Below are 27,259 nucleotides of genomic sequence, written 5' to 3'. Positions count from 1 at the left end.
CACGCTAGGTTTAAACCGACACACCCACACAGACATAATCACAGAGACTAGCCCAGCCTGGCATGACACTACTTCCTTGAGCTGAAGGGGTCCTCAATAACCCTCCAGTTATCTTGACCTGCGTTACATTCCTTGGCACTGACATAGGGTCAAGAAGGCAGCAGGGATCTGAGCTGTGCCAACACTGCCATAGAGAGATAGCATGAGCCACACACGATCAATTCAGAGGTCTTAAATGAGGGAGGAAAAAAAAAAAAAAGACACCTTCCATGGCCAATTCCACACCATGCTGGGGCAGGAACATTCCCTGCAATCAAATTTTGTCCCTCTCATTCTTTCAAGCCCCGAATATTTTCCTTCCATTCCTCTTGCCTCCTCCCCTTTGTGTTCAGACTTCTTCATGCTCCCATAAGCATCCCCCCTGTCTCCCCCCCCACATAAACACCCACTGGATGCGTGGCATTGCTATGCACAAGGGAAGCAGCATGCCCTGAATTCCCACCAACTTTTATTTTTATTAGGTGGGTCAAGTACATTCCTATGAATAACCCAACCTTTTCTGAGTGGGAAAGGAAAACAGTACAAACAGTCTAAATAAAGAGCAACCTGCTGTCCATTGATTGGACAAGAGATGAATTTTTTACTCACTGGATGACCTTGCTCAACAGCATTCCTAAAAATCACTGCTATTTTCCTTGCCTAACTACTACCAGTCTACTTGGGTGCTGTGACAGAGTCTTTTGTTCAGGACTCACACTGACTAAAATTTAATTGGAAATTAATTTGAAGTTGCATGAGAAAAGTGCTGCCTTAGCATTAGTTCAGCTTAGGTGCACTGCAACACCCAACTTGGCTACACCAGGCACGTGTAGTAACTGACAACCATAGCCTTGTCTAACACTTCCAAGTGGAAAATTTAAAATATAGTTTCCATTACCTAAAGTGATAAAATATTTTTAGACTCTCTCTAAACGTTAGTGTTAACATATGTTAAAATATTTATTACAATGCAGATAGTACATTAAAAAACCTTACAAAATCTGTTTTACACAGGCACAGTTTCTCTGCGTTAAAAATTCATTTATATTATTATTTGATTCTTTTATACCCTGTATTGTTCTTCTGTAATCCATTCATACTACAGGATTGTTTTTTCTAGTTTCTCCTAAAAAATCATAAGTCAACTCTGAGATATCAAAGGCTTTGTGAGTGTTTTCTGATGCCAGCAAAGACTGAAGCGCACCATCATTCTCCCGGCTCTTTTTCAAGAAGTCAGCAATCACCTTCCAGCGAGACGCTTCAGACTCTTCTTCAGCCCACTTGTGACTGGGGAGGAAAGTGGACTGGAGGAGAGGAAAGACAGAGTCATGGTACACCAGGACAAACAGGGACTTCAGAAATTCTTGGTCTCTCTGTGAAGAAGAAAAATATTTAAAAATAGTGCAAATATGCAGTGCTTTCAAGCACTTCTGCAGAGATTCGTATGTACACAGTAAAAAACAAACAAACAAACAAACAAACCCACCAAAATCCAAAAAAGCATTCAGCTAACCCTCAATTCTCAGGATAGCAATGGGAGATTCAGCCTTGCTAAACAAATGTCAGTTAGCCCAGACAAGCCTGAAACTCACCCCTGGAACTATATAAAGCCTGCAGATTAACAAATCTACCCTCCAATCCACTTTTCCAAACACCAAAGAGCGATATACAGCCAAATCTTCAGATGCCACATCTGCTCAAGAGGAAACTTAACGCCGCTTACCTTGTCAGTCACAAAGGCTTTCACACATGGGGAGTTTCTCCAGGGAACCACATTGCACCTCTGAATAAACCACCCAAACGGAACACAAGCTTCACAGTATGCAAAAGTTCCCCTCGCCATCCTCATACCTGATTTTCAGATATAATCTCTCACTGAAATTTGCCCAAGGCAGCATTGCTGTGTAGTCTGATATTAAAAATTTTGACTTAAGAGAAATCTCAGCTTTGCAACCTTCTATAGCCCTCCTCTCTCTCCATCATGATGATCTGTCTATGTTCAAGAGGTCTTAACTACCAGACTCCTCCTTGGCCCACAGGGGCTAACTACCTGTAACATCCTTCTGCTTCAATACCCCATTAAACTCCAAGACACAACATTTAATATCCTCTCTGGTTACCTAATGACATAACTCAGCTACACTAAGAGAAATTGTTTCTGAACTGTACTTAAGCTTGGCTTAGGTGCACCACAAATGGTCAGCCTTGATGTTTTCACACCCTACAGTGCCAGTTATCTTTTACAAAGCAATCATTTGACTAAACCTATCTTAATCCAAATAAGCCCCTTGTAAAAGACTCTTAATTTAGGCTGGGTGAATGGAGGAAACAGCACACTGGAATGTTGGAATGGTAGAGAAAAAGTAAGTGTGAATGCCCTTTTCTTCTTTTATTAATGTTTAAATATTTAATATTTTAGGATTAATGAGAGTAGTCTTAATGACAGTTCCCTCATTCCTCCCTAGTTATATTTTTGTTCTGGAAATAATTTTGTTGGAGGAAGATTTATTACTATGGAAAACCTGAGGCCTCTGATGCATCAAATTCACCTCAAAACTTCCCTGCTTTCAAATTTATTTTTGTTCAAGCCTTTGCAAATCTAAAGGAGATCTTTGCACTTTTTAGCTGCTTTGCATTAAGTGGCTTGTGTTGCCAATGTTACCATAAAATAGCAATCTGTACAATGGTTACTGAGAGCCCTTTGCTCAGGGTGTATGTATATTTCTTCATCAAATATTAGTGTACATGGGCTTCTTCCCATATCCTCTGCATGCACAAGTTGTTGAGACTGTGTTTGCAGGGGTCCCAGGGCAAGCGCACACATGCTCCCTGCCTTGGAAGCTCAAACTCCACTTGCTTCTCTACTGCCCTAGGCAGAGAGTTGCAACAATCCCAGGCTTCTCACAGCAGCATGGCTCTTAGCAGGAAATAAGGCCACGCTGTAAGTAATGTTATTTCACATTTTGACAGGTCATTCAGTATCTGGGGAGAACGATACCCTCCCAGGTAATGACCAGTTTGTAAAACCTAGAGACTAAGAATCAGCCGACAAGTAATAAACACTGAAACATCCTTGACTGATTTACTTTAAACAAACACAATTTGCATGCCTTGTTTTCCAAACACACTAGAAAACTCTCTTCCATGCAAGAAGGACACACACAAAGCGCTACCTCCTGGAAAACTCATTGTCCACTGAGACTCTTCTAGAAATGTTCCAGAAGCGTGAGTAATGAGACTGACATTGACATCTCTTTCCTACCCCTGGGAGGATGAATGGTTCATGTCTCAGCAGGTGATTTAGCAGCTGTGCGTCATATAAGTAGGCAAGGAGGAAAAAGAACTAGCTGTCATGCCAGGCAGCAATCCTGTCATGGGAGTGGCACATCACAAATCAGGTAAAACTGGATGGTTCCGGGATCCTGAGGAGCTACTAATTCTTTGAGCAGATCAGCTTTCATTTCAGATGAATGGTTTTGAAAAAGCTGTTCTGAGGCAAGGGCTTTTTGTTTCATATTTTTGCATAAATGGAGAACTCTCCTTGTGTATCTATTCACTAGCACGCACAATGAATGAAATATTCTTCTCTTGCTCCCAAGAAGTGAAATGTCTAGGATCAACAGCCAATGCCTTTCTCATATGTATGGCTTCTCTTTGTTCAGCAGATAGGAGATAGGACAAGATACAGGTAACCCTGGTGACATGGCCAATTCAGTTCTTCTGCAGCTACCTACCTGCCAAAATGGGACAACTGTTTGCAGTAGGGAGATTACAAAATTTGGGAGCCTTTCTCCCACCAGAATGTGGGGGAACTGGGGCTCAGACGTGGGAGGAGGAAAGATTGTTTTGTGGGCATGCATAGGTCCTTTTGTACGAGTGGAAAGCTTTCACCAGCCAACTCTTGGAAGCGCATCATGAAACAGAGCCATGTTTTGGATATGGACCTATCATAGCTTCCCCATTAACAAACATATATAAACACTGAGACAAAAAGTTATAAGTTAATTTCATTTTCCTTCTTTTTTAGCTTGCTATTATAAATATGGGTAAGAAATGTGAAGAACTGCATTTAGCATATCTATATTTACTAAATATATCTATGGTGAGAGGGATAGTTAACTAGCAATAACACTGACAGAGAGCTTCTAGTTTGAATTAGATCTAACATATGTCAAAGAACCACCTGTAATACATTACCTTCTCGGATCTCTTCAAAGTTCTTTCTTTATCCACCCAAGCGCTCTAAAATGCAATGTAAAATGTTACATCAGACAGACTGTGGAGATTTAGAGAAGTTCCATTCTTAGCTGCAAAAACCTCTCTTACTGCAGTCCCATAACAGTATAAGCTGCTGTTGCAGTCCCATTTTCCTTGCATTCCTCATTCCTCCCTTGTGTCATTTTAGGTGATTTAAGCAAACAGCCATTTCACCTGATTTTACAGATGCAAGAATTTTCAACTATCAGAGCCATATAAATGAAATGAAGGGGATCTGCTATTTAGAACAATCAATCATAACCCTGGTTGACTTTCTCTACCCTATAAGCACGTATTATTTTTTAAATCATCCAACCTTCTGAATGCAATGCAACGTGGAAAAAAACAAATGCAAATCATCAAAACCTGTGTAGAACTTTAAAACCTTTGTTTGATTGCTATCCAAAAAGAATAGGAAATAACTAAGTGTTATCAAACAACATGTGGTTTCATGCATGACAGATAAACTACCTTGATGAAATACTTTTAGAGAAAAAAATACAGCCTAACTCCAAATATTGACAAGTTTTAACAGCAGTGTCCTTTAAGCAGAAATAACTCAGCTGCTGTTGTCTAGTACTGACACCTGAAAGGGACTGCAGTGTAAATACGGTGAGCACTGTTCTGCAACTGCCAGTCAGAAGTTAAGTCAGCTCTTACCTGTCATGAATGCAGTACTGTCTTAGAGGCTGGACAAACACTCAGACAGCTAATCTACCTGAGCAACGTGTTGCTGCAGTTACATGGCTAGCAGTGCTCAAGGTAACTAATTCATGTCTTTGCATCCCTTCTAAATGTATTCACACATTCTGTTGTGATTTTGAAGGTGCTAAGGCACAAGAGATCTGCACATATTTCAATACATAACTTTTCCTCTGTGTGGCTTTTCCATCTCTCTCTTCACAGGATAAAAAAGCTCAAATTTTGCAAGCTACCTTGAAGCCCTGATGTGTCGGATGTATTGAACCTTATGTAGACAACATACCCGAAGTGCATCCATCAGGTCTGGTTGATCCATGATTTGGGGGAAAGTTGCTAAAATAGGATTACAGATTAAATCTGAAACACAAAACAAGCACATTCAAGGATGAGGAAGAAAAAGAATGCATTTCAAGACAGAAGACTAGCTCTCCCTAGTCACCGCCTCCCTAGAAGACTTCAGAGGGAAAATTAGCTATAACAATACTCCACAGCAACAGGGAAGGTAGAAGAGCTCTCTAAGAGCTGCATTCTCTAATGAGAGCTTTCTGTGGCAAACTGTCTAATAGCTACAACCTGAGAGAGAAGATGCACACAGAAGCTCATTGCCAGTTTATGAGGAGACGCCGGTGAGCAAAAGACCTCACTGATTTAATCTAAGGGTAGTTTATGATCTTTTTCCCCCTCATTTCTGCACCTGTCTTTTTTATAAACATCTGACATTGTGCTGCCTGTTTTGGATGTTATGAATAAACACTCTTCCATTTTACCTTAATCTGGCTTGTGTTGTGTGTGATTTTATGATAACCAGATAACAACTGGCATGATAAATTTACCAAATGGGCACATCAACAAACTGTGTAGGTCTCCTGCATGCCCTCCAGACTATCCATAGGGTCATAGATGGGTCCCATTTCAGCTTAAGCAGCAGGCTGTATCAAAATCAGGAAGGGCAGACCTGTCTCCCTGTGAGTGGCAGGAATCAGCAAGGTGCTCTGTTACAAAGCAAGACACAGGAATGCATGCTTAAACCTCAGTGGCTGTGGGGGACTGTCATATTTAAGTCAATGAGACTGTGGATAAGATTATAATAGTACTACAGGTGACATATAGAGGAACTTTGGTCAAAATGCTTTCTTTCTCTTGTGATTTTAACTATTTAAGGTACACTTGTTTCTTCATGTTGATCAAAAGTAAACAATACATATTTACTAATAACAAAACATTTCAAGGAAGTAAGCCAGAACCAACTGCTTTCTGCAGAATATAACAGTGACTTTAAATTGCCTATCTCCAAAGTTTTAGTTGACTTTTAAATAACAGGAGCAATCTTTCGTTACATCAGAAAAAAAGTAGAAAATAGCGATGACAGTGAGCTATTGGAACAACTTCTGAAGTCCTGGGATAAAGCTTCCACCATTTCAAATCAAGACCGAATCAAAATGGATGCAACATAACTCCAGAGGTCATCATCTTTATTTATTAGCCTGCATTATAATGATCAAATAAAGTAAGCATGGTGGTTCTCAACCAACCTTTTAAAAACTAAGCATTTTCAGTTTCTCTGTGATTAGTTTATTAAATAAAACATTTATTTATTAAAGGGTCTGATGTTTCAGACACTGAGCGCTCAGGATGTATATTAAAGTTCGTTAAAATCAGGATGGGAGTTAACTTCTGAGTACCTTTGAAAGATGAACCTATAATTTTGATACCTGAATACTGCTAGAGATTGTAGGTTTAAAAAGTTAGCATGTGCATATGTAAATTTTTTTGCCTCGGGAATAGTTGATACATAATTCAGTCTGGAGACAAGACAGAAGAGAAAACACATGAAAGAATTGCTTCGCAGTATTGATATAATTCACCCATGGGACAGTTAAGAAATGTAAATTTGCTCTATTTCAAATATGATTTTAAAATAGAGAAGAATATAAACTATTATACTTTTATTGAAAGAAAAAGGTGGAAGGAAAAAGATGCAGAGTTCTAAATCAGAGCTATTCCACCTCTCCTGCCTCTTCCTGTTCCATTGAAAAAAATCAGGAGTTGGCCCTAATGACAGAAAAGTTTGCCTGATCTCTTCCACAACTCACAAGAACAAACATACGCTAGAAATGAATGAGTAAGCCTTTGTGAATGTCTAATCTCTCATTGTATGGGTAGTGAAAAGGAAACATTTCCAAATAATCCCTTATCTATCCACATAGGAGTGGGGGGGGGGGGGTTGATGCAAGTTTCATTGAAAACACTTCATTCATACTTCACAGCAAACAAAACTATTCTTGCAGTTTTTGCATTCTGCTGTGGGAACTGAAGTCAAACAGAGCAACTCATTAGATGCAAGTTAAAATATTACTAGTTTGAAATGCAAACACACTGATGGTAGCCACAGTGAGAGGTTGTTTTCTTTTATCAACAGGGACAAAGGTTTCATTTTGTCCCCACCTGCAGACTGAAAGTTATAATACCGAGACCCTCTATGCAGAGAGTGTGACTACCTAACCATGTGAGATGGTCAGACCTCAATGCCAGCACTACTAGGGGACACAACTCTAAGAGTACCCCATATCAGTGAGAGTTTCCCCTGCAGGCCCCTGTCTAATTTTATGAAGGGGAAACTTTGGAGAGAATAATTCTCTTTAAAAACCTGATCTTTCTCCCACTGAAGTCGACATGTTCTCCATGCTGAAGTTCTTCTCCACAACAGTAATTCTTACCAGCACTTTGCATGCTTATTCTGTCTTTCAGGAGTGCATCACCAAGTATTTGTCGATAAAATATCAAGAGATGGATGTAGCACATACTACCAATTAATGTTTCTGGTAGCAAACTATTGGGGGAAAAGAAGGATATGAAGTTGAGATTTTTATTCAAAACTGTTCCTGCAAAACATTGTTCTCCAAAACTTGAGTAACAACAGATTTATGAAGATACCTGTATTAGCTCATACTGGCATCTTCACGAATCTATCACAACTTTTGAAGATATACATAGATACAGCTATAATATTAAGTTTTAGGGAACACAAAAAGATTGTAACAGATCAGGATCAATTTGTAAACTGTAAATTCACTTACAGAGCTATATATGCCCACTTCCATTTAAGTTCTGAGGTTTATAATAATTCTCTGAAGGTTTCATTTAAACACATACACACAAACTTAACATGAAAGCACTGAAAGCATTTTCCTGATTTCCAGAGCCTGGGCCAGACTTCTGCTGCTGCAGTTTTCCACCTTTTCTCCCTTCCCCTCCCCTTTTCTTTAAAGCTTTCTCCTTCACTCTTGGGGGCTTTTTTCCCCCCCAACAAAATAGCTCTAAGCCTCAAACAGATCTTGAGTACAACGTGAAGGTGACAAAAACCTCAGAGTCATCCATAGCCAGTGTTCCAGGGATCTCTGGGACCATTCTAAATTATCTGAAGTACTTTTTCATTTTGTTGCAGCATAAACAAATACTTACTTCAGGATGTCTTTCGACTGCATGCTTAATGACCTCAGTTTCACAAGAAGTGCAGGTTGCTTTTTGAATGTTATAATTTGATGAAAAACACTACCACTTGCTTGAGAAATAAACAGCAAAGCATAAAATCAGTCATTTTGAAAGAACATTAAGAATTATATAACAAGAATGGACACTTACATTTGGTAAGAAATGTTTTGCTGAAACTATATTATTGGTTTAAGGATGGGCTAAAGACCTGAAAGAGGAATAGAGCGCCTGAAAACTTTTCTGCATTTTCCAGTTATATCAACATTTGGTCTAACATAAGCTATTACCTCTCTCTGGAAAGAGTGGATTCATTATAATATACATGGAGTAAAGTGGAGGTAGGTGTCTTTATCTGAAAGGCAAAGGACCTCTATAACTTGCTGCAACATGTGTCACTGGCAAATGGATGTTATTACAGCTTCCAGAGAAAAGCCATGGCACCTCCTGTGTAGTAACACAAATGATCTATCATCTGAAAGAACTCTTAGCAAAGTTTCATTCAACCCAACAGGGAAGAACTAGTGCAAAAGCTCTGTAGCATTTTTATGCACATGTGGAAAATACACATCCACTCAGTTGATGATATGGGGCTTGAGCAGCAATGCAGAGCTAAGGAGTCCCTTCCTGCTTGCTTTTTCAGACTCCATGCTGCAATCATCACTTCTTCAGGCAAGCTCCTTCTCACTTTTTGGCGAGCTCTTTCCATGTAGCTCAGTTCCCTGCTACAGTTCACAGCATAGCCCATAACCTGTTATGTCTGTCCCCCATCATGCCAGGCGCTGTACAACAGGGATAGAAACAAGCTGGTCTGGCTTGGGAACTCTATAGACCAATGTTATTGCTAAACCTTGCACCATCATCCAATAGGCAAGAATTGTTAAGTGTGATTAAAGAAAGAATTGAACACATGTATCAGAAGTAATCCTCAACCTACAAACACCAGAAATTACAGAAATATTGGCACTGACAGACAGTTCTGACACCCACCAGCCCTAACAATCAGTTATCTCCTAGGCAAACTGACAAAATGGCAACACATAACACAAAACCAGGCTGTAGTAAAGACCTGCTAATGAGAGCCCCAGCTGAGTATTGCATGCTGTAAAATAGGTAAAACATTTGTTGTATCACTTCATTTATGAAATGTTTAGGAGAAACCACACCTCGTCTTGATATTGATGGGTCAACCTCAACACCTCTCTCATAGGGAGTACCACCATTTAGTAGCAGCTCATACGTCCTGTGAAAGAAGAGCAGCATAATTAAACTAAAAAAATATGTGTGAGAAATGCACCACGCTGTTCTCTGAGAAAGAAACCAACCTGCTATCTCAAATAAGGAAAACAGACAAGTTGCTTGTGGTTATTACTAATATTTTATATGAACTGACTAAGCCCAATTACTAAGTAACCAAAATTCAAATGATAAATCTGAAATTAACTTTATATTCATACCATTCTGGAAAAGCAGGTGGACAAGAGATGCTAATGTTACAAGCACAACCTTTTTGCCTAGTTTAAGTCCTAGGAACTAATGGTTACTGCACACTTAAGGATGGAACTTTTAGACACTGAAATGTATTTTACAAGGTGAGAAAGCTAGCCAATCTTAGTTTGGAAGTATGGAGCATTTTTAATATTAATTTGTCTTGAAGAGTGGAATATTTTTAATGTTAATTTCATATATTTCACACCTAGATAAAAGAGCAGATTAGAGATGGTGCAGCTATTCCAGTGGTTGATGTACTGTGAAATGAAGGTCTAATCTAGTTTTCTTCTTCCAGTTTGGAAGAACTGTCTGTGGAACTATAAGGGCATATAGTTAAAAAACAAAACCACGCTCTAGCGTGGTTAGTTGGACAGCACAGTTTTCATTACAGTCTTCCTGGTGGTCTTTATCTCTTTGTATTGATTGCAGAGATAATCTAGAGAGCAAGACAGTAAGGTGGGGTCAGCTAGCAGCCTTAGTACAGAGATTGAATAGCAGTAAGAGTATCCCTGCTGCAAAGAAGAGTGGAGAATATTTAAAAGCCATGTGCAGAGATTAAACAAGTTCAATGGAAAACACTGAAATGATCTAAATAAAAGCTATATCGTACCCTATGGATAGAAAAGAAGGGGGCAAATTAAGTTCACATCATCAGTGCAAACAGCATCTCCTATATTAAATATTGCATCTCTCCTTTATTTACCATTCTCTGAATGGCAAAAGAAACCTACAGAAATCACACACACATAGGTCAGGTAGATAAAAAGAAAGAGCAGAATTAAAAAGGACACTCATCTTCAGCTTTACTTAATGTTTTGATTTTATATAAACAAAGTTCTTAAGAACTTCCTACTAACTCAGACATTTCCATAGCTTTAAAATTCTATTGAGGACTATTTTTAAACAAATATTAACTTGCAGCATTTCAGACCTGAATGTTGGTTCCAGGGAGCACTTTTCCCCACACAAACTTAGTTTGTTTGAACATGCATTGTGTGTGGAAGTGTCACCGAAATCGGTCTCTGGTGGTCCCTAGTGGTGTCAGAAGAGGTGTCACTCAGCATCTTGCCATGAACTTTGCTCTACTTTTCCGTACATGGTCTCAACTTGGCTTACTTCCTTGTTTGAGAAAAGCTGTCTTGGTCCTAATCTGGGCTCCAACTGGCTTCTGCTGGTTTATCTGTACTTTCTCAGGATGTATCAGTCCCAGCTGCACCTGTGTCCTTGGGTATGTTTGTCTGAGGCTCCTGTTGAGACTCCTCCTTGTCCGAGCTGGTAACAGTTCCCCCACTCCCCCCCTTTGAGCCTCTTTCTTGTCTGGGGCCTTTTGGTAACAGTTGAAGAACCAGCATTCTCACTGGGAGATTCAGCACAACCTGCATATTAGACTGGATTATTATACCTGCCCATATCAATGGGCAAAATTTGAAATATGAACTTTACTCCTAGGCTAACAAGTATTTATATTAAAAATAAGCAAGAAAGCAATATATAGAGAGAGGCGTGGAATGAGGGCGAGCAAGAGGGGAAAAAATCAAAACCAACTTACTTGGAAGGAACAGGCACTCCATCAGAAGTAAAAAGCTTCAGGAATGCCCAGCCACAGCTTAACTCTCCTCTTTCACCTGTTGACTAGAAAATAAAAGAGCAACTAACTCAAGCAGCTAAACTGGAATGAATGACTGAACCACAAATAACTATTTAGAATATCCCATAAAGAATTTCCCTTAAAATGGTAAGACCCAGATTCACGGTAAGCAAACACTGACAATGTCACATTCGCAGGCATCTGAAGATATTTTACCAAACAGTTATGCTGAAGTTGATCCTTAATAAATATATTTAAGAGACCGGGATTTATAAAGACATGAAGTACACACTTAAGATAATCATAAGTATATCAAGCTCCTGAAAATAAAGAAATCCACATATATAAAGGTGAACTCCCCAAACCTGCAATGATGTTCTAAAGAGAGAAAGGAAGGAAAACAAACAAACAAACATAAAAAACAAATGAGTTAACCATTTGATTCCAGGGCTAACAGTTTCCCAGTCAGTGACCCTGCACATCAGAGAGCTTTACTCACAGTACCAGAGAGACAGTGCCTGGGAAATGGATGGGCTGGTACACAGGATCAACTCCATCTCCAGCCTCTATAACAGGTCTGCTGCATGACCCTGAGAGTTGCCACTTCACCTTTCAGGACCCCAGCTTCAATACATATAAAGCGGGGGTAAAGATTGTTCAGTTCTTTTTAAGGCAACCTGCTGGACCAAGCAGAGAGATTAAGACCCAGAAGCACTACTAACAGCTAGGAATGTGTACACCCTCCAGCCTTCATTTGACCTCATTCTGTAAACAGAGGAGACAACTTTACATAATTGTGACTACTCAGATTAGCAGAGAAGGACCATTATGCCCCATTAGGTCTCTGTGAATCATCAGTTATTGACATGTTGTTCATCAGCAGGACTTAAACAGCCCTGTTTCCTACAGATTTACATTTGATTTATCCCCCTCTGCAACAATCCCACACCTCCACCACACTATCAGCATGTCTCTATTCCACATTGTGACCAGCACTGCACTCTTGCACCTTCAGGTTCTCTCTATGCCTGGTTTGTGTGCTCCCCTTTCCTTCCATTTCCCCAAAGCTCATTAACTACCCCACAGTAACCCCAGCTCCTTCCCATACCCCCTACCCAGAAGGCAGACAAGAGCAGAAGTTACAGCTGGTTCCAAGCAGGCAGGCAGATCAGAACATGTAGCAGATCAAAGAACAAACCATTACTAAACCTTCATTGAAGCTTCCCCTCTGCCCAGCCACTGATTTTCAAGTGTGACCTCTGCATCTTTGAAACCTCTAACATTTTATCTCGTTTGGCTGAAATTAGACCTTACCTTCCAAAGTCATTTAGAGCTTTCTCTCTCTCTCCTTGTGCTGTTAAGCTCTGCACTCTGCCTCCCACCCAGAGAGCAGTGGTCAGAAAGGGGACAAGGACAAGGGACTGGAACTCCCCACTGAGCTATGCCACCACCCCTGTAGACCAGAGGCAGGAGGGAAGCCTTCTGTGGTGACTAGAAGCCCTGCCTGCCTGCACTGCTCTTGAGCTCTAAGCTTCTCAGTATTGCCACTGGCTCTCTACACATCAACTTCTATTCCTCATCCTTAACTACAGGTATGAATGAAAAGAGATAATATATCAATACTCCCTTATTTGCAACTTCTGTCTTTTCAGAATTCCACTGCCCACCATTTAATACCCTGCTTGCTAACCTCATTACCCCATTTTCCATCCTTCACCCATGATTGACTTGACTGGCAAGGTTTACCTGAGGAAGATGAGGACAATAATGAAAACTTGAGTGCTCGGAAACAGACTGCAAGAACACTCCAGTCAGTCTTGTAAATGAAATAGTTGAGATGTTTCAGAAGAGCGATCTGTTCTGAAAGGTCAGCCACTAAAAAGACAGCTTCTCCTCCAGATATTAATATTTCTTATGCTCTTGCATATATCCTCTATCCAGTATATTAATTCTTACAGGAAAAGGTACTTCACTATCCATCAAATCACTAACCATTGTACTTTTCAGAAGCAGACCCTAGATGGATAGAAGGATATATCTGTATCAACTGCAGCTAGAAACCAATGTCCATACTATTTAAACAGTTCGAATTTTAGTTTCCAAACTATATAGCAGAGCAGTCTGAAATGAATCACATTGTAAGCCATTCAGTTGGAACAAAGAAACAGAAAAAGCAATGAGGGAACGATGAGAAAATTGGTCCTTTGTGATCACACTACATGAGATCTTTGACAGACTAACAGAAATTACGTCGATGTAAGTAAAAATACATGCATGCCCACTAATCAGAAAATCTTTTGATTTCCCGACATTGACTAGAACTTAAACTCTTCAGAAACCAACATCTCTCCTCTCTTTCCCAAAAGCCAAAACAAAGACAATCTTGTAGTAAGCTACATTCAGTTACACTTCCATTTGGATCTCACAGTTCAGTATTGAGATGCTGCAGCTTAAGGTAGAATTTAGGACAGCAGATTCACTTTATAAACATGTACTTGCAATGATTTATTCTGCAGCTTTACACACTTACATTGCGAATATAAGTGATGCCAAGTTCAAATAATATGCCAATGTCTGAAGATGAAGAACTGGACCTGACAAAACAGTCACCATCCAGCAAACTGGGTAGAATGCCTGTTACCTAATACAGGAGGGAAAAAAGTGAATGCACATATTTAAAAAATTCTGATTTTTAAAGGCCACTGAAGACATTAGACATTCACATCAGATCTTAGAGCCGATTCCATGATATATAAAAAAGTGATGAGTATAGAACCAATTTCAGTTGAACCCCCTGCTCCCCTCATTCTTTATCTTGCCAAGCAGCATAGCTATGCTAGCAAAGTACTATTTTTGTTGTTGGCGGTGACAAGCCATCAAAGAACTTTAGATGTCAGAAAGCATTTAATTCCCTCCAAAAACACAGCTACAACTGGGGTAAAACATGATAACTCTTACAGGTGTGACTGTGACCTTACACAACACCTAGCTGTAGGAAGGAGTGCATGCTTTATTTATGAAATCAAAGCAAAAGCTCATGTGAAATTGCCAGTCTCTTCCCTTCTCCATGAACACCATCTAGTGTGGGCCTAATATCAATTCATACTTAACCAGTGCTGTCTGCTGGATCATCAAGTCCTCCTGCTGCTTTTTCTTCTACCTACTCCTTTTCTCCAAAGTGTTTGTTTGGAAAAAAAGTCTGTTCAACCATTGTTCAAGGCGTCATGGCTACAGGCCAAGGAAGGCACTAGCACTTCAGTTATCCTAAGTGTTATTTCAGTTAGTCTGAATTCACATACTTCAGCAAGTGTTTTCTCTTCTAGATGTTCATTTCGGTTCTGGGAAAAACAACAGTGTTTAGCCCCTTGATTAACAGGCTTGAGATCTAGAGCTGACCAGTTGTAGGTATGTCAGCAGTTTCTTCCCCCAGAATCCCTTGACTCAGGAGAGAAACAACTACTGCATTAATCAAGTCAAGAAAGGTCCTGTTTTAGGGACAAGCAAACAGCACCATGCATTGGGTTTTTTGCATCTGCTCTCCACAGTTACTCAGAGGCTAAGACAGCGTAGTCACGGAAAGACAATTAGCTATTGAAAGCCAAATGCTCAGGTACAGTATTAACCCACTGAGAATTCCTTGTAATACATTTTATTTCAGCAAGAATGCAGGAAGTAATAGATATCTGCAAAAAGAACCTGTAAATAGATAGTTACTGGCTATGTCATTTCCTGAGCTAGATACCTACCCTTGGAGAAAAGGTCCATGTTTGGGGATTTTTAGGTTGCCATGTAGCTCTCACTGTATGAATGTTACTGAGCACCTAAAACATGAGAGCAGGGAAGACTACTAAGACAAGTTTTCCTAGAAAGCTATGCAGCTTTAAGAAAATGCAGTATTATCCAAGATTAATCCAACCATCTGCATGCAACAAAGATAAAATTACACTTGCTCTTCAATTTCATCAGATAGTTTCAATTTAAAGGACTACAGAGAAAGTATTCTCTGAAGCCACGCACAGAATCACCAGCAGAGTACTTTCCAAGGATTCCTGCTTCATAAAGTCCAGTAATATAGTCTCTTTTCCCCCAGGAGCATTCAATGGAACAGAACAGCTAAACTGCCAGATTGTTAGTGGTAGGTTACACGATAAAAAGCTCATCTCCGCACGCACACAAAGGAGCACAGAGGAACAATAGCAGGGAGGAAATCTGAATAATACTCTGACCCAGCTACTCCCAGGCTCTTCTCTACAAACACAGAGGCACAATGGCAGGCCCGGGAACCCCAATTACACACTCAGAGAAATGGAGCCTGCTGGGGCAGTCACAGAAGAACCATCAGTCCTATGGGCTGGGTGTGACACGCACCATAGTGAGTCAATGGGAAAGGCTCCCCTGATCACCTCGCAGACCAGAAGAGGTTAAGGGGCCTAAGGGTAAGGGACACATTGTGGCATGCAGGGGAAGAGCATTTGGGGATTGCACAAGACTTACTACGGAATCTTTATGGGAGTAACCAAAGGTGGGAAAAGAGAGGGATCAGGTGGTTCAGGGAGGAACAAGGGTGGGAAAATAGACAGAGAAGATGATAAAAGGGGCCAGTTGCCTGTAAACAGGTACTGGTCAGTACGTTGTCTGGCCATACCCTGAGCCTGATCAGTAGTCTGTCCTGTCCTCTCATTAAACTCCATTTCTAATTATTTTCCTGGGTGGGGGACTCTCTATTCTGTGTGCATGTGTGTGTATGAAGGCCTAAGTGCCAGCAACTGGAGTCAGACCATGAGTCACAGAGTCCTGTGTGTCTGGAGTGCCAGCAACCAGAGCGAGTGAGGATATGTGTGTTTGTGTGATTGTTACCAAAGGTCGGTGACATGATCACAAACAAATATCAAGCCAGACTAGCCAGTGAGTGGGCCTTGAGAGCCAGGTGTGCACACGTGTGCGTCTCTAGAGATGTCGGAGTCCACAGGAGAGTTGGCTACTAGAGGGACCAGAGGGTTTAGGACAACTGCTGGAGAGACTGTGGGGCATGAGGGTCAACTGAGACCCACATGTGTGTGTCTCTGAAGAAGGCAACTGGGGGAAGGAAGGATTCAGGGGCCAGCTACCCACAGTGTGCCTGGCTGGGATGCACATGTGTTCATGTGCATGGGTGAAGAGATCTGTACCAGCAGCTGGAGTGGGACTGCAGGCCTTGGGGGCTCATACATCCAGGTACCAGCTACTGGGGATACTGGGGATCCAGAGGCAAGCTACAGGATAGACTGTGTGTCTAAGCCCAGCCTACTGGAGGGATCCACACTGCATATGTCTATATAATTCCCACTAACAGACCTTTATCTTGATCAGCCAGAGACAGGAGCAGGTTGCTAGTGCTAATCGTGTTTGTGTATGAGCTGAGTGTTTCTGTCTGTGCTGATCTTTGTGGCTGGCCTGTGTGTATATATATGTGTATACAAGTGTTTGTGTGGGTGCCTATTGGACATACATGCTCGGCCTTGCTATTCACCAACTTGGGGGGCATGGAGCTGTGGCAGCCTACCCTCCATTAGGCTACCAGATTCAGCAACCCCTAACAGTTAAAAATATCAACAAAAATTCAAAGTTCTATCTTTCTGAATTTAAAGAAATTAATTTTTTCTAAATTTACATCTATTGAGGTGTGTGCGTCTCCAATGATTTACACAAATATCATTAATTTATATTGTTAATTTCTTTACCATATGCCACACATTTTCAAAAAAGCTGTTTGGATTTTACATAGTTATGAACAATACGTGAACATTATGTTTCTTAAAAAAAGAAGAAAGTTTAAATTATTACACTCCAAGAAATGAGCTGAAAAACACCACAGCCTTACTGACTAGATTGGGTTATCAGCACATTCATAGTATTTTCAAAAGCAGCTAAGGAACTTAGGGATCTTTCACTTTTATTGAGACTACAGTTCCTAAGGAACTCCTGAAAGATCCTAAAGCATTACACCTGAGCAAGACTTTTTTTGATAGCCAAGCAACTTACCCGATTGCCATCAAATAGACAAAGTCGAACATGTCTACTGAGAACCTGTATGCTGACTCCTGGGAGAGGAATCATTTTACAGCTCCATAAAGTTACAATCATGGATACTCGAGTTGCTCTTCGATGGATCTGAAATACAGACAACAAGAAGGATTAAATCTTTCATACAGGCTCTTCCTGTATGTAGTATCATTTTTGTGTTTGTTTATTAAGAAGATTAAGTGTACGGTTCACTAGACTGGATTCTTCTACCCACTGGTGAAGCACTAGCAGCAAAATTTCTTCATAAGTCTTCTTCAGCTCTCCTCTAAGGACATTACTAAATATCTTTAGTGCAGCAGATAAGAACGGAAGGGAATATTGTCATGAGTTTCTTCCCTAAGTATTTCAGGACTTATTGGCAATTACAATTTCTGAGCTGTTGTTTTTCCAGAATTATTTTGTAAATAGTTTAACAATGGTGCAAAATAAGATGCAATCATGGGTCAGAATGAAAGCAGTCAAATGAAATGAGTGATTTCACAGTGACTTACAGAAGTTCAGGCTTTAGGAACTCAGACTTGTCAGCCATGCAGATCTGTTTCACCCCAGACAGGAAAGAAATCCAGAAGCTCAAGATGAAACTCTTACGTAAGACTCAACATGACAACTTCTCTTGATTTTTTGCCTATTAGTAGAGTATGATAACATCTACTGCTTAAGGAGTCTATACTGACATCAAAGAAGTCTAGCATCTGTTTCACAGCAATATCTACCCACTAACACGACATGGTTTTTTTAGGTTGCTAGTAATTCACACTTAGAGATTCTGTTATTTCCCTCTTAACACAACAATATCATAGCTCTCTCACTAGTAATACTCACAGTATCTTTTTCAGAGTTCCACACCAAGTCTTTGAAAGCCAGTTGGGAGGGAGTAAGTTCAGGCTGTATAAAGTAACTTGCTCGAAACTGATTACCTACAAGAAAACAACATTTTATTCTGTTATTTGCACTCCCTCCCCAATTCCTTCATCCTGAAGGGATTCGATTTTTAAATTTTGTCACAAAGGAACAGACAACATTTTATCTATCCCAACATACTTCTCACAACAAAAGGAACTTTAAAAATTCTTAAAATTTCTATAAATTTTACTGTCACAAAATGAACAATGCCCACAATTCAAATGTAGCTAAAGTCCATTAGAATATTTGACTGATCCAAACAGAACTTTGGAGGCATCTTCTAAAACTGCCCTTTAGAACGTGCAAAACAGTCTGTACGCTTTCTGCAGTGTTTCATTCCAGAAGCACAGTAATAAAAATAAATAAATAAATCAAGAAAAAGAGCTATTTTTGAGACAGTTTTAAATTAATAGAAAAAAGACATGAGATGTGCAATAAATTCTGTGAAGAGACTTCAAAGAGCTCCAGAAAAGAAGGGAGGAAAACTATATATATATATATATAATATATATAATATATATATATATATATATATATATATATATATATATTTAAAAAAAAAAAAAAATCTATTTCTGCAGTGTCAATAGGAAGTCTCCTCCAAAGAGGAAAATCCTGGAAGTCACTAAGAAATTTGTTATTGTCTTTGTGTGGCCAGGATCTCACCCAGATAAATAAAGACTGAATTGGAGGGGGCGGGGAGGGGAAGTGTTTTCAGATTACTTAACCAAAAGTAATGGCAAAAGAAACTCACCACAGATGCTTAAGAATCCTGCACTGCGATTATTAAGAGAAAAATCTTACCTTCTTCTAAGAGCTGGAAAAGTGTGGATAGGCGGAATCCTGCAGGAACGGCTCCCATGGTTGCCAATATCTCTACCGTGTCATTCTGCTCAAAGAAATTTTGATATTGGCATTCCTGCTATTAAATAGCTAATTCTATTCCAATTTACAGCTCTCAGGCAGCCAATATGAAAGGCCTGGGGCATCAGTTAGGTCTTCTAATTTGAAGCTAGTTTAGCCCATTCCCAGAAACATCTTTTATTTTGTTTTCTGCATGACCCTAGGCAGATTCCCACTTTGCTAAATCCCACTTCCATTTCAGAGAAGCACCATAGCAGCCAGTTACAGAACAAAACCACACCCTTGAAACAAGAACTGGTGAAGCACTACTATGGCAAAACAACAGAAGACATCTCATTTGTGTCTTCATTGAGACACACAGGCTGGGCTGCAGCCTATTTCTAAAGCATTAGAGAACCTTAACTTTTCTTGCTAGAGAAAACAAGCTAGAAATGCTCATTAAAAACACTCATCTGTACTATAAGATAAAGCATTTAGTAAAATACCAAGCTTACTCTGCATAATAATTAATATTATGGTAACTTAAGTTACTATATAAGAAATATACCTACCTCTGTGACAGCTTTTCTTACAGCACTCCAGTGAGAATCTGTCCTGGAAAAGAAATAATATTATTCTTTTATAAATGCATCACCCCCATGCGGACAAAAATTTTTAAATGGAATCCATGTGTTTGTCTTCAAATACCAGAAGCTTAGTATCTCAGATAGATACGGTTATTAATGAATATTTCCAGCTACCAATACTAAATAGTAGAGTGGCTCATGAGCTGTAACACGACCCAATACATAACCCAGTCATTCTTTTATTATACGAGACAAAAAAGCAAGCCAAAACAAAATTTTCCCCAAAATCTAGGAAATTGTCTCCAAATTGAAATTGATAGAATAGAGAAAAATCCAAGCTTCACTGAAAACACAAAGAACCAAATACACTGGTGAGGTATTCTAACTGTAAGTAATGTACTGCCATATTTAAGGAGACAGGGAGAGTAATTATACACACATTTGCTTTTGCATCACTACATTTACCTTTTTTTAATTTTGGTTCCATCTGCTGTTTCATCTACCACCTCTATCTGCTCTTCACTTTCCTCTTGGCTTTCTTCATCTTTATTATAGACCTGCAATTCAGATTCAGAAACGGAAGGTGTTTGCTTTTGTCACAGTTCTGTTTTAAAAAAAAGCATTCTCCCACCATAGCATGCCTTCATAGTTTAGAAGAGGAGTTTTTCCTGTCTGCAATGACCTATCACTCCCGAGCACTGTAACTGTAGAACAGACCCCTTAGTTCCGCAGCTACAGTAAGGGACCAGAGTATTCTTGCAAGGGCATGTTGAACAGGAGAATGCATTTACAAGGCACATTCTTTAAAGAGAAAAATGCATCAGCATCATGAAGTACAAAGTCAGCTACCCAACCCAGTCTTTAGTTACATTCTGAAACACTCTGTCCCATGATGTAACGGTCAGACTAGCAGGACTCAATCGATCCAAACTGTGTGCCCACATGTAAATGTTTGCCACAACTGCATACTGGATGTACATGCACGGTACACACACTAATGTGTGTAAGCTGCTCTCAATAATAAAAAGTTACAGAACTTCAAAATTATTTTTGAAAAGGCTGTTTTGTGTTAAATTACAAAATACTCTGCCTTCCATACGAATTTCACATTTCACATGAGTCATGAAAAGTATGAGTTATTCCATAGCAGGCTGAGGCCTTCAGAGTTGACCTTTAGTGACAAAGATTATCATTTTCATATTTAAGAAGCTTCTCTGCAAAAACCACGTCACATCAAAAATCACGTCACATTCTCCCAAGGCACAAAAATACTTGTTTTTGCTAACTACCTCCATACACATACATACATGGTGTTATTTGAAAATAACTGGCAAAATAGCATTGTGTAACCATGTAAGCATTATTGATAAAACAGCTATATAAAATTGATCATAACATATATATAAGATAACAGAGATTATTCTCTAATGGAATAAGGTGACAGCACACTAACCGCAAGATAGGTTTTAGGAACGAGGCCTCTCTCCCCTTTTGAATTTTCGGCTACCCACCAGCCATCGGCCTTCTTGTCATGTATAAGCAGGACTTCACCTTTCTTCACCATCCGAAGGAGAGAGAGAGACAAAACACAACCAATAGGTTTAAACCCAAGTATTTCAAAAAGGTCCCAGATGTGATTGCTATTCAAATTCTTCCCATAACAGGGATCAGAGACTACCACTACAAATTCTGCCACTACAGAAGATGGCAAAAGGACACTGGACTCCACTAGGCCAACTGTATACTGGGAAAAGCCATTTCTCCCCAAATTCTGCAAGCAAATGGCTGAATCCCAGAAGCATAGGATTTAATTATAGTTACTGCTTAGTACAGGATTATCTGCAGTAACAGAACAGTGAAAGAGACTTTTATAGACATATTTACTTTAAATGTGAGGTCCCCTTCTTGCTGTGCGTTGAAGTTTCCCACTGCAATACATTCTTTAACATCTGGATCATCCAACAATTTATCTTCATCTTCATCATCTGCTTCATCACTGTCTTCCTCCTCACTACTTTCTTCATCTTCATCACCATCATCCTCTTCATCTTCATCTTCTGTTTGAGCATCCTTCTGATGCCCCTCATCCCTACCCAAAATAAAAAAAAAATACATCAAATTATTACAATTTTTATTTTTACAGAACTTCTCAAAATTTCTCTAAAAAGCTTGCAATACAGGCTTCTCCACAAGTTTATTATCCAGATATAGAATTTTCATGCCTGCATTTTACTCTCCAGGCCAATCTGAAGAAACTCCAAAATCCCAAAGGTGTTTCATCCCTAAAGGTTGACACCACAGTGCATTCACTCCTCTCAACGGCCACATTTTTTTTTTCCAGTCATTAACCACCATCCTTAGAAACATCCAGCAAGTCATTCTTGACTGCACCAGTAAAGCAAGCCCCACATGAACCAGCTCTTCAGCACTTTTGCTCTTGAACAGTCACATGCACTGTTATTTATGGAATACTCTATTCTGTCTCCCCCAGTCTTTTGAGAAGGTCTCATTTTGCATATCTTGCTTTTATAACCCTACTACTCTTTCTCTTCATCTTTCTCCTCAGTGGCAAAATGGCTCTGGCCTCCAAAGATCTTAGTGAAAGCTCACTTTTGTGGCACATATTTCAGGTGTAGCACCTCTCATCGCGCTGCTGGTGCTTCTATGTTTTTCATCCTGCAAAGTTCTCTCTGCCATCCAGCTATGAGAAAATATGGGTAACACCAAATAAAAAAAGAGAAACGCATCAAGAGGAGAAAGTTTTCCACAAGAAACAGACAAGCATTAGGCCTTACTTTAGTATGTGGGAGGACCTTAGCTTAATTTCTCTCAAAGCAGGCAGTGCCTGGTGTTAGTGCACCAGTAAGTATACACACATCTTGCATGGCCACACACAGAAAACATCTTGTCCATCATTTTTTAACTACACGTTAAGATAACAAAGGAGATGTACTAACAACATTTCAGGGTCCTTTCCAGCCCTGCATGTACAATTCTATGAAAGTGCAGATTATAATTATTTAAGCTACTTACACAGTGTAACTCATAGTCACATTATCCTGATCCAAGATCAGAGCAAGTTTCTGCAGCTGCTGAGAGAGTTTTTGCAATAGTTTCTCTTCTTCTTCTTTCCTCTGATTATAATTCCCTATAGGTGCAGGCTCATCAGCCTGAGAAAGAAGAATATAATAAATTGCTTAAAGAATCAAAGCTAAAATTCCCCCCAAAAGTTACTTTTCCAGACATGTCTCAACAGGTTTTACCCTCCTGGGCTGCTGTCATCCCCTGTTCAGTGACACCTGTCTTGCCCTCTTACTCTGCCGACGTGAAATTTCACGTTAAATTTCAAATCTGCATTCTCCACTCCCAGTATAACGCATCTGGTTGATAAACATTTTAAGCCCAGAATTTGCACATAATGAAGCATAAAAAATATGCTTTTATGTAATATTTGTATTAAATGTTTCTCAGAGTCCACAATCAGGGGTTATACAGTGCTAGGCATTGCTCTTGTCCTGAGGCACCTAAAATCTAAGGACATTGGTGTTCTCTGAACATTCAGTGTGATGCATTTTGAGAAAAACCACTAACATATTTCTCTACATACTTACCTTTTTCAAATTCTGAAGTACATTTGTATTCTCCTCTACAGATTTCTTCAGCTGCATACATCTGTATTGAAAGCAAGACAGATAGACTGTGCTTTCTTATCTCTGATAAACACGTAACCCAAATCATGCATAATCACTGAAATTTGTAGATTTAGATACCTGGACCTTCACACAACTGTGCGCACATACAGCTTTACAAGTACCAATACTTGCCCAAATGGCAGCTCATAAGCCAAGAATTTAGTGCTCCTTTACAAGAGGTATATTAACAAAACTATTTAAAATTGAAGCATCAGTAAAAGATGTAGAACAGAGAAACAAAATGAAATTGTCATCTGGCCCTCAAAATTTTTTGGTGACAATCAGACAACCACACAAGAATCCTTGAGGAACTGAAAGATGAAATAGCTAAACTGTTTATTATCCGTAATGTGCAAATGCTCACTTAAAACTACTTCTACCTCTGAGGACTGGAAAGCAGCTAGCGTGTTGCTTCAGCCTGAAAAAAAGATGAGTGAGAAAGGGCAGGACAGAGATCTGTACAACTATGAGAAAAATGGAGAAGGCAGATGGGGAACTGTTGTCGGCTTCTTCTTCCAACATAAGGATGAGAGGACATGGAGTTAATCTACAGGGGCTAGACTCAAAACAACCAGGAGGTGGTTCTTTCCATAAGATGTAGTTAAACCCTGCAACTCCTTGCCAGGAGGCACTACTAAGAATGTGACTTCATGAAAGGATTAGACAAATTCATAGAAAAAGATAAATCAACAGATACTAAACACAACCAGGATGTCTGAGTGCAGTGGCATGACTGAGGCCACACCTGAGACGATGAGACACAGGGAGAACATTCAGGAGGTATTTACCTGTATGCTGTACCTCTATGATGTTTGCCTACACACTTACCTGTACATACATTATTTCACAGGCATATGCTGTCACACACCAAACTCTGTACTAGGCCGACTGCTGACCTAGCCCATTATGGTTGCACTTGTCCAGCACCGACTCTAAGGAAAGGTGCTGGGGTTAACGCAGGAGTAGCACAGTAGATTGCAGTTCCTCAGGGTGGGAGCTGTGTTTTTCTGAAATGATCCACAGTTTCGGTAACACTAGGTAAATAGAAGCCTACCAACAGATTCTGGTGACTCCTCTTGTTAAACCCAACACCAACTGACACAGCAGAAAAGACTACAGATTTTAAAAGCAAAACAAAACTAAAAAATCCTTTCCGAAAGAGACCAGAGGCCTGTGCTCCGCTTGCCTTTCACGCCACACAATGCCAGCCAGGTTGACCAGTTCTTTTGCTGGAGAAACTTCAACAAACTACAGCTTCATAGAAGGGAGGAAAACAAACAAATCCCACCAAAAGTGTGCAGTGCACATAAAACTTGCACTTAACTTAAGCTTCTCTTTCCCTAAACACACCTGCAACACGCTGCTACAGCTCTGTGCTTTTTTTCCCCCTCACTTAACTGGTCAAAATCATCTGCATAAGGCTGGGCTATACAATGTGGCAAGGCTAGCAACCCTATTAGCAACCACACTGGCTTTACTTGGAAACGGACATTACCATGCTTCCTCCTCTAAGTTTTTTTTAATTTTGCACTTTATAGACCTGCCAGAAATATTTGTTTAGCAGTACTAAAACACGGTGGATTTAAAATGTGCCTGTAGTGATAAGTTCTCCAGTTAACGATTACAAGATATTTTTTTTTCCTTCCCAGGGAATATGGAAGAAATTGATCATCACGTGCTTTTTCCAGCCCATTCCTTTCCAGGGGGCTGATCTCAGATCTTCAGCTGCCCGCTTGAGCAATTTCCAGTAATGCCATGCTGATGTAGAATGTTTAATTTGTTTTTCAAGAGCACGGTTATGAGAAAGCAAAAAAATGGCTAACGTGTGCACAACTGAAGGCTTTGCCGAGCTCTAAGCAGCATTAGGGTAGAGCAGTAGGTAGCGCCTAGCAGCACAAGTTGCTTTCTCCATATATGCAGAATTCAGCTCTAAAAAGTGACAGTACAGCATCATGGTGACATCACTGAATACTCTTTTTAAAAGTGAAAACGAAACTTGCTAGTGTAATCTGCTCATTTACACACATCTAAATAAATAAAGAATGGTTCCTAGGTGAACTTCTTACAGCTACCCATACTACTTGACACATTAAAGGGCTTTGTTATTCAGAGGGGCCCAACCTCAACAGACACTGGGGTAGGTTCATGTCGCACCCCTCTAGGTCATGTCTATATTGCAGCAACACAGAAAATTGATGCCTAGTAGCTGATGGGCCAAGGACTAGCCTTCAACTGCCAGGGTAGCATCTACTGTTTAAAAATCCATTCCTTGTCTTCTCTTGCTAAAATGCAAGAGACCAAATGGATGGGTTCTGTAAGATGCAAAATATACCACAGTCATGTAGGTAGGACTGTTATGTGTATTCTCATAGTCAACACAGGAGCAGTGGCTAGGTCATTAAGTATCTGATCCTGCAAACGTTCAGGGACATATTTGGCTTTACAGTCATTTCATGTCGTACTGATGTAAGCATGATCTGTCTACTCAGGACTGCAGAAATACATCACTATGAATCCACAGGAACAACTGAGCCAGGCTCACACTCTGCACAAAAACCAGCTCCCAGCTGTGCCACATATAAATAAGCAGATGATTTTTTACAGCACAGACATGGGGCAGCTGAACAGCATGCACACCTGCCTACAGACACAGAGAGCAAGATGCCTGATTACATGAACCCATGCACCATCGAGTCAGAGTTAGGAACTGGGGACTCTTTTATGGGCAAAAAAATAAACTAGCACCAAAGCCTCTTCCCAACATGGTGTTTAGAGACAGGTTTACGTGGGCATCAAAGCAGAGGCAGTGGGAGGCAGCCAGCTCGGCTCTTCTCCTCGGGATGCTGGCGTGGGTGGGGGCCACACCCAGCAAGCGCAGAAGGGAGAGGGCAGAGCAATGAAAGCCCTCGAAGGCCCTGACAAGCGGGATTTGGGCTGACAGCTCTAATAACTGAATTCACACGGGTTAAAAGTGGAGCAAAAGTCTGAGGACGGGACACAGCCTCCACCCCCTCCCGCACGGGCTGTGTCCGTTGTGTTCCCCACGGGAACAGGGGAGCGATGCCGGGTCGCCGGGGCGTCCGCAGCCCCGGAGGGCAGGGACCTCCCGGGCCCGGGGCGCCGCCTCACCTCTGCGACAGGGCCTTCTGCTGCCCGGGGGCCAGGGCCGCGCTCTCCGCCCGCAGCGCCGCCACCTGCAACACAGCGCAGCCGCCGTCAGCCGCCGCCGCAGCCCGCCTTCCCGCCCGGCGCCGCCGCCCCGCCGTACCTGCTCCTGCAGCTCCCGGCTCCGCCACTGCACCCGCTGCAGCGGGCCCCGGGCCCGCCGCCCCGCCATGGTCGCTAGGCAACGAGCGCCGCGGCGCGAGGAGATGGCGTCACGCCCGGGGGCGACGCGCTCTGCGCGCCTGCGCGCTCCTACCCGAGAGGAGGCCACGCTGGGCGACAGGCATGCTGGGAGTTGTAGGCCCCGGGGGACCTCGGCGAGGCCCTCTCCAGGGTCACCGCTAAAAAAAGTACCAGCACGCCATTGCTAAAATAGGTACAATCTGAACTGAGCACACGTGGCTTGAGCCATACGCTCCGGTGAACGGCATCTCTGTTCA

General features: G+C 40.8%; 1 protein-coding gene across 3 annotated transcripts; it reads right to left on the bottom strand.

The window, feature by feature from the left end:
* Positions 1–980: 980 nt before the first annotated feature.
* NPHP1 (nephrocystin 1) lies at positions 981–26,991 on the bottom strand. Of its 3 annotated transcripts, none has more exons than XM_067292878.1 (20): positions 26,923–26,991; positions 26,784–26,848; positions 23,574–23,634; positions 22,996–23,132; positions 21,847–22,051; positions 21,416–21,517; positions 20,428–20,519; positions 19,948–19,990; positions 19,337–19,421; positions 18,452–18,546; positions 17,588–17,716; positions 15,313–15,387; positions 14,097–14,207; positions 11,528–11,610; positions 9,654–9,730; positions 8,461–8,560; positions 7,716–7,828; positions 5,282–5,355; positions 4,237–4,281; positions 981–1,412 (listed from the first exon to the last, which is right to left on the bottom strand). In XM_067292878.1, exons 1-20 carry the CDS (start codon positions 26,989–26,991, stop codon positions 1,134–1,136), a joined length of 2,040 nt encoding a protein of 679 aa, XP_067148979.1. In that variant the 3' UTR covers positions 981–1,133. The 3 variants fall into 3 exon arrangements, with proteins under 3 accessions (XP_067148979.1, XP_067148980.1, XP_067148981.1); XM_067292879.1 differs by having other exon boundaries at positions 981–1,343; XM_067292880.1 differs by lacking the exon at positions 14,097–14,207.
* Between the last annotated feature and the right edge of the window lie 268 nt (positions 26,992–27,259).

The sequence above is a fragment of the Apteryx mantelli genome, chromosome 3 (assembly GCF_036417845.1).
Source record: "Apteryx mantelli isolate bAptMan1 chromosome 3, bAptMan1.hap1, whole genome shotgun sequence".
Taxonomy (NCBI): Eukaryota; Metazoa; Chordata; class Aves; order Apterygiformes; family Apterygidae; genus Apteryx; species Apteryx mantelli.
The sequence above is the reverse complement of the archived record's forward strand: the minus strand, read 5'-3'. Positions and strand labels throughout refer to the sequence as shown.

Bases quoted from the DNA above. Each gene is read 5' to 3' on its own strand.
- NPHP1 (XM_067292878.1), bottom strand. From the start codon at position 26,991: ATGGCGGGGCGGCGGGCCCGGGGCCCGCTGCAGCGGGTGCAGTGGCGG. The intron at 22,052-22,995 runs GTAAGTAGCTTA...TATTTTGGGTAG, and splicing joins GTGACTATGAGTTACACTGT to GGATGAGGGGCATCAGAAGG. The intron at 15,388-17,587 runs GTAAGTTGCTTG...CTCATGTTTTAG, and splicing joins GTCTATTTGATGGCAATCGG to GTGCTCAGTAACATTCATAC.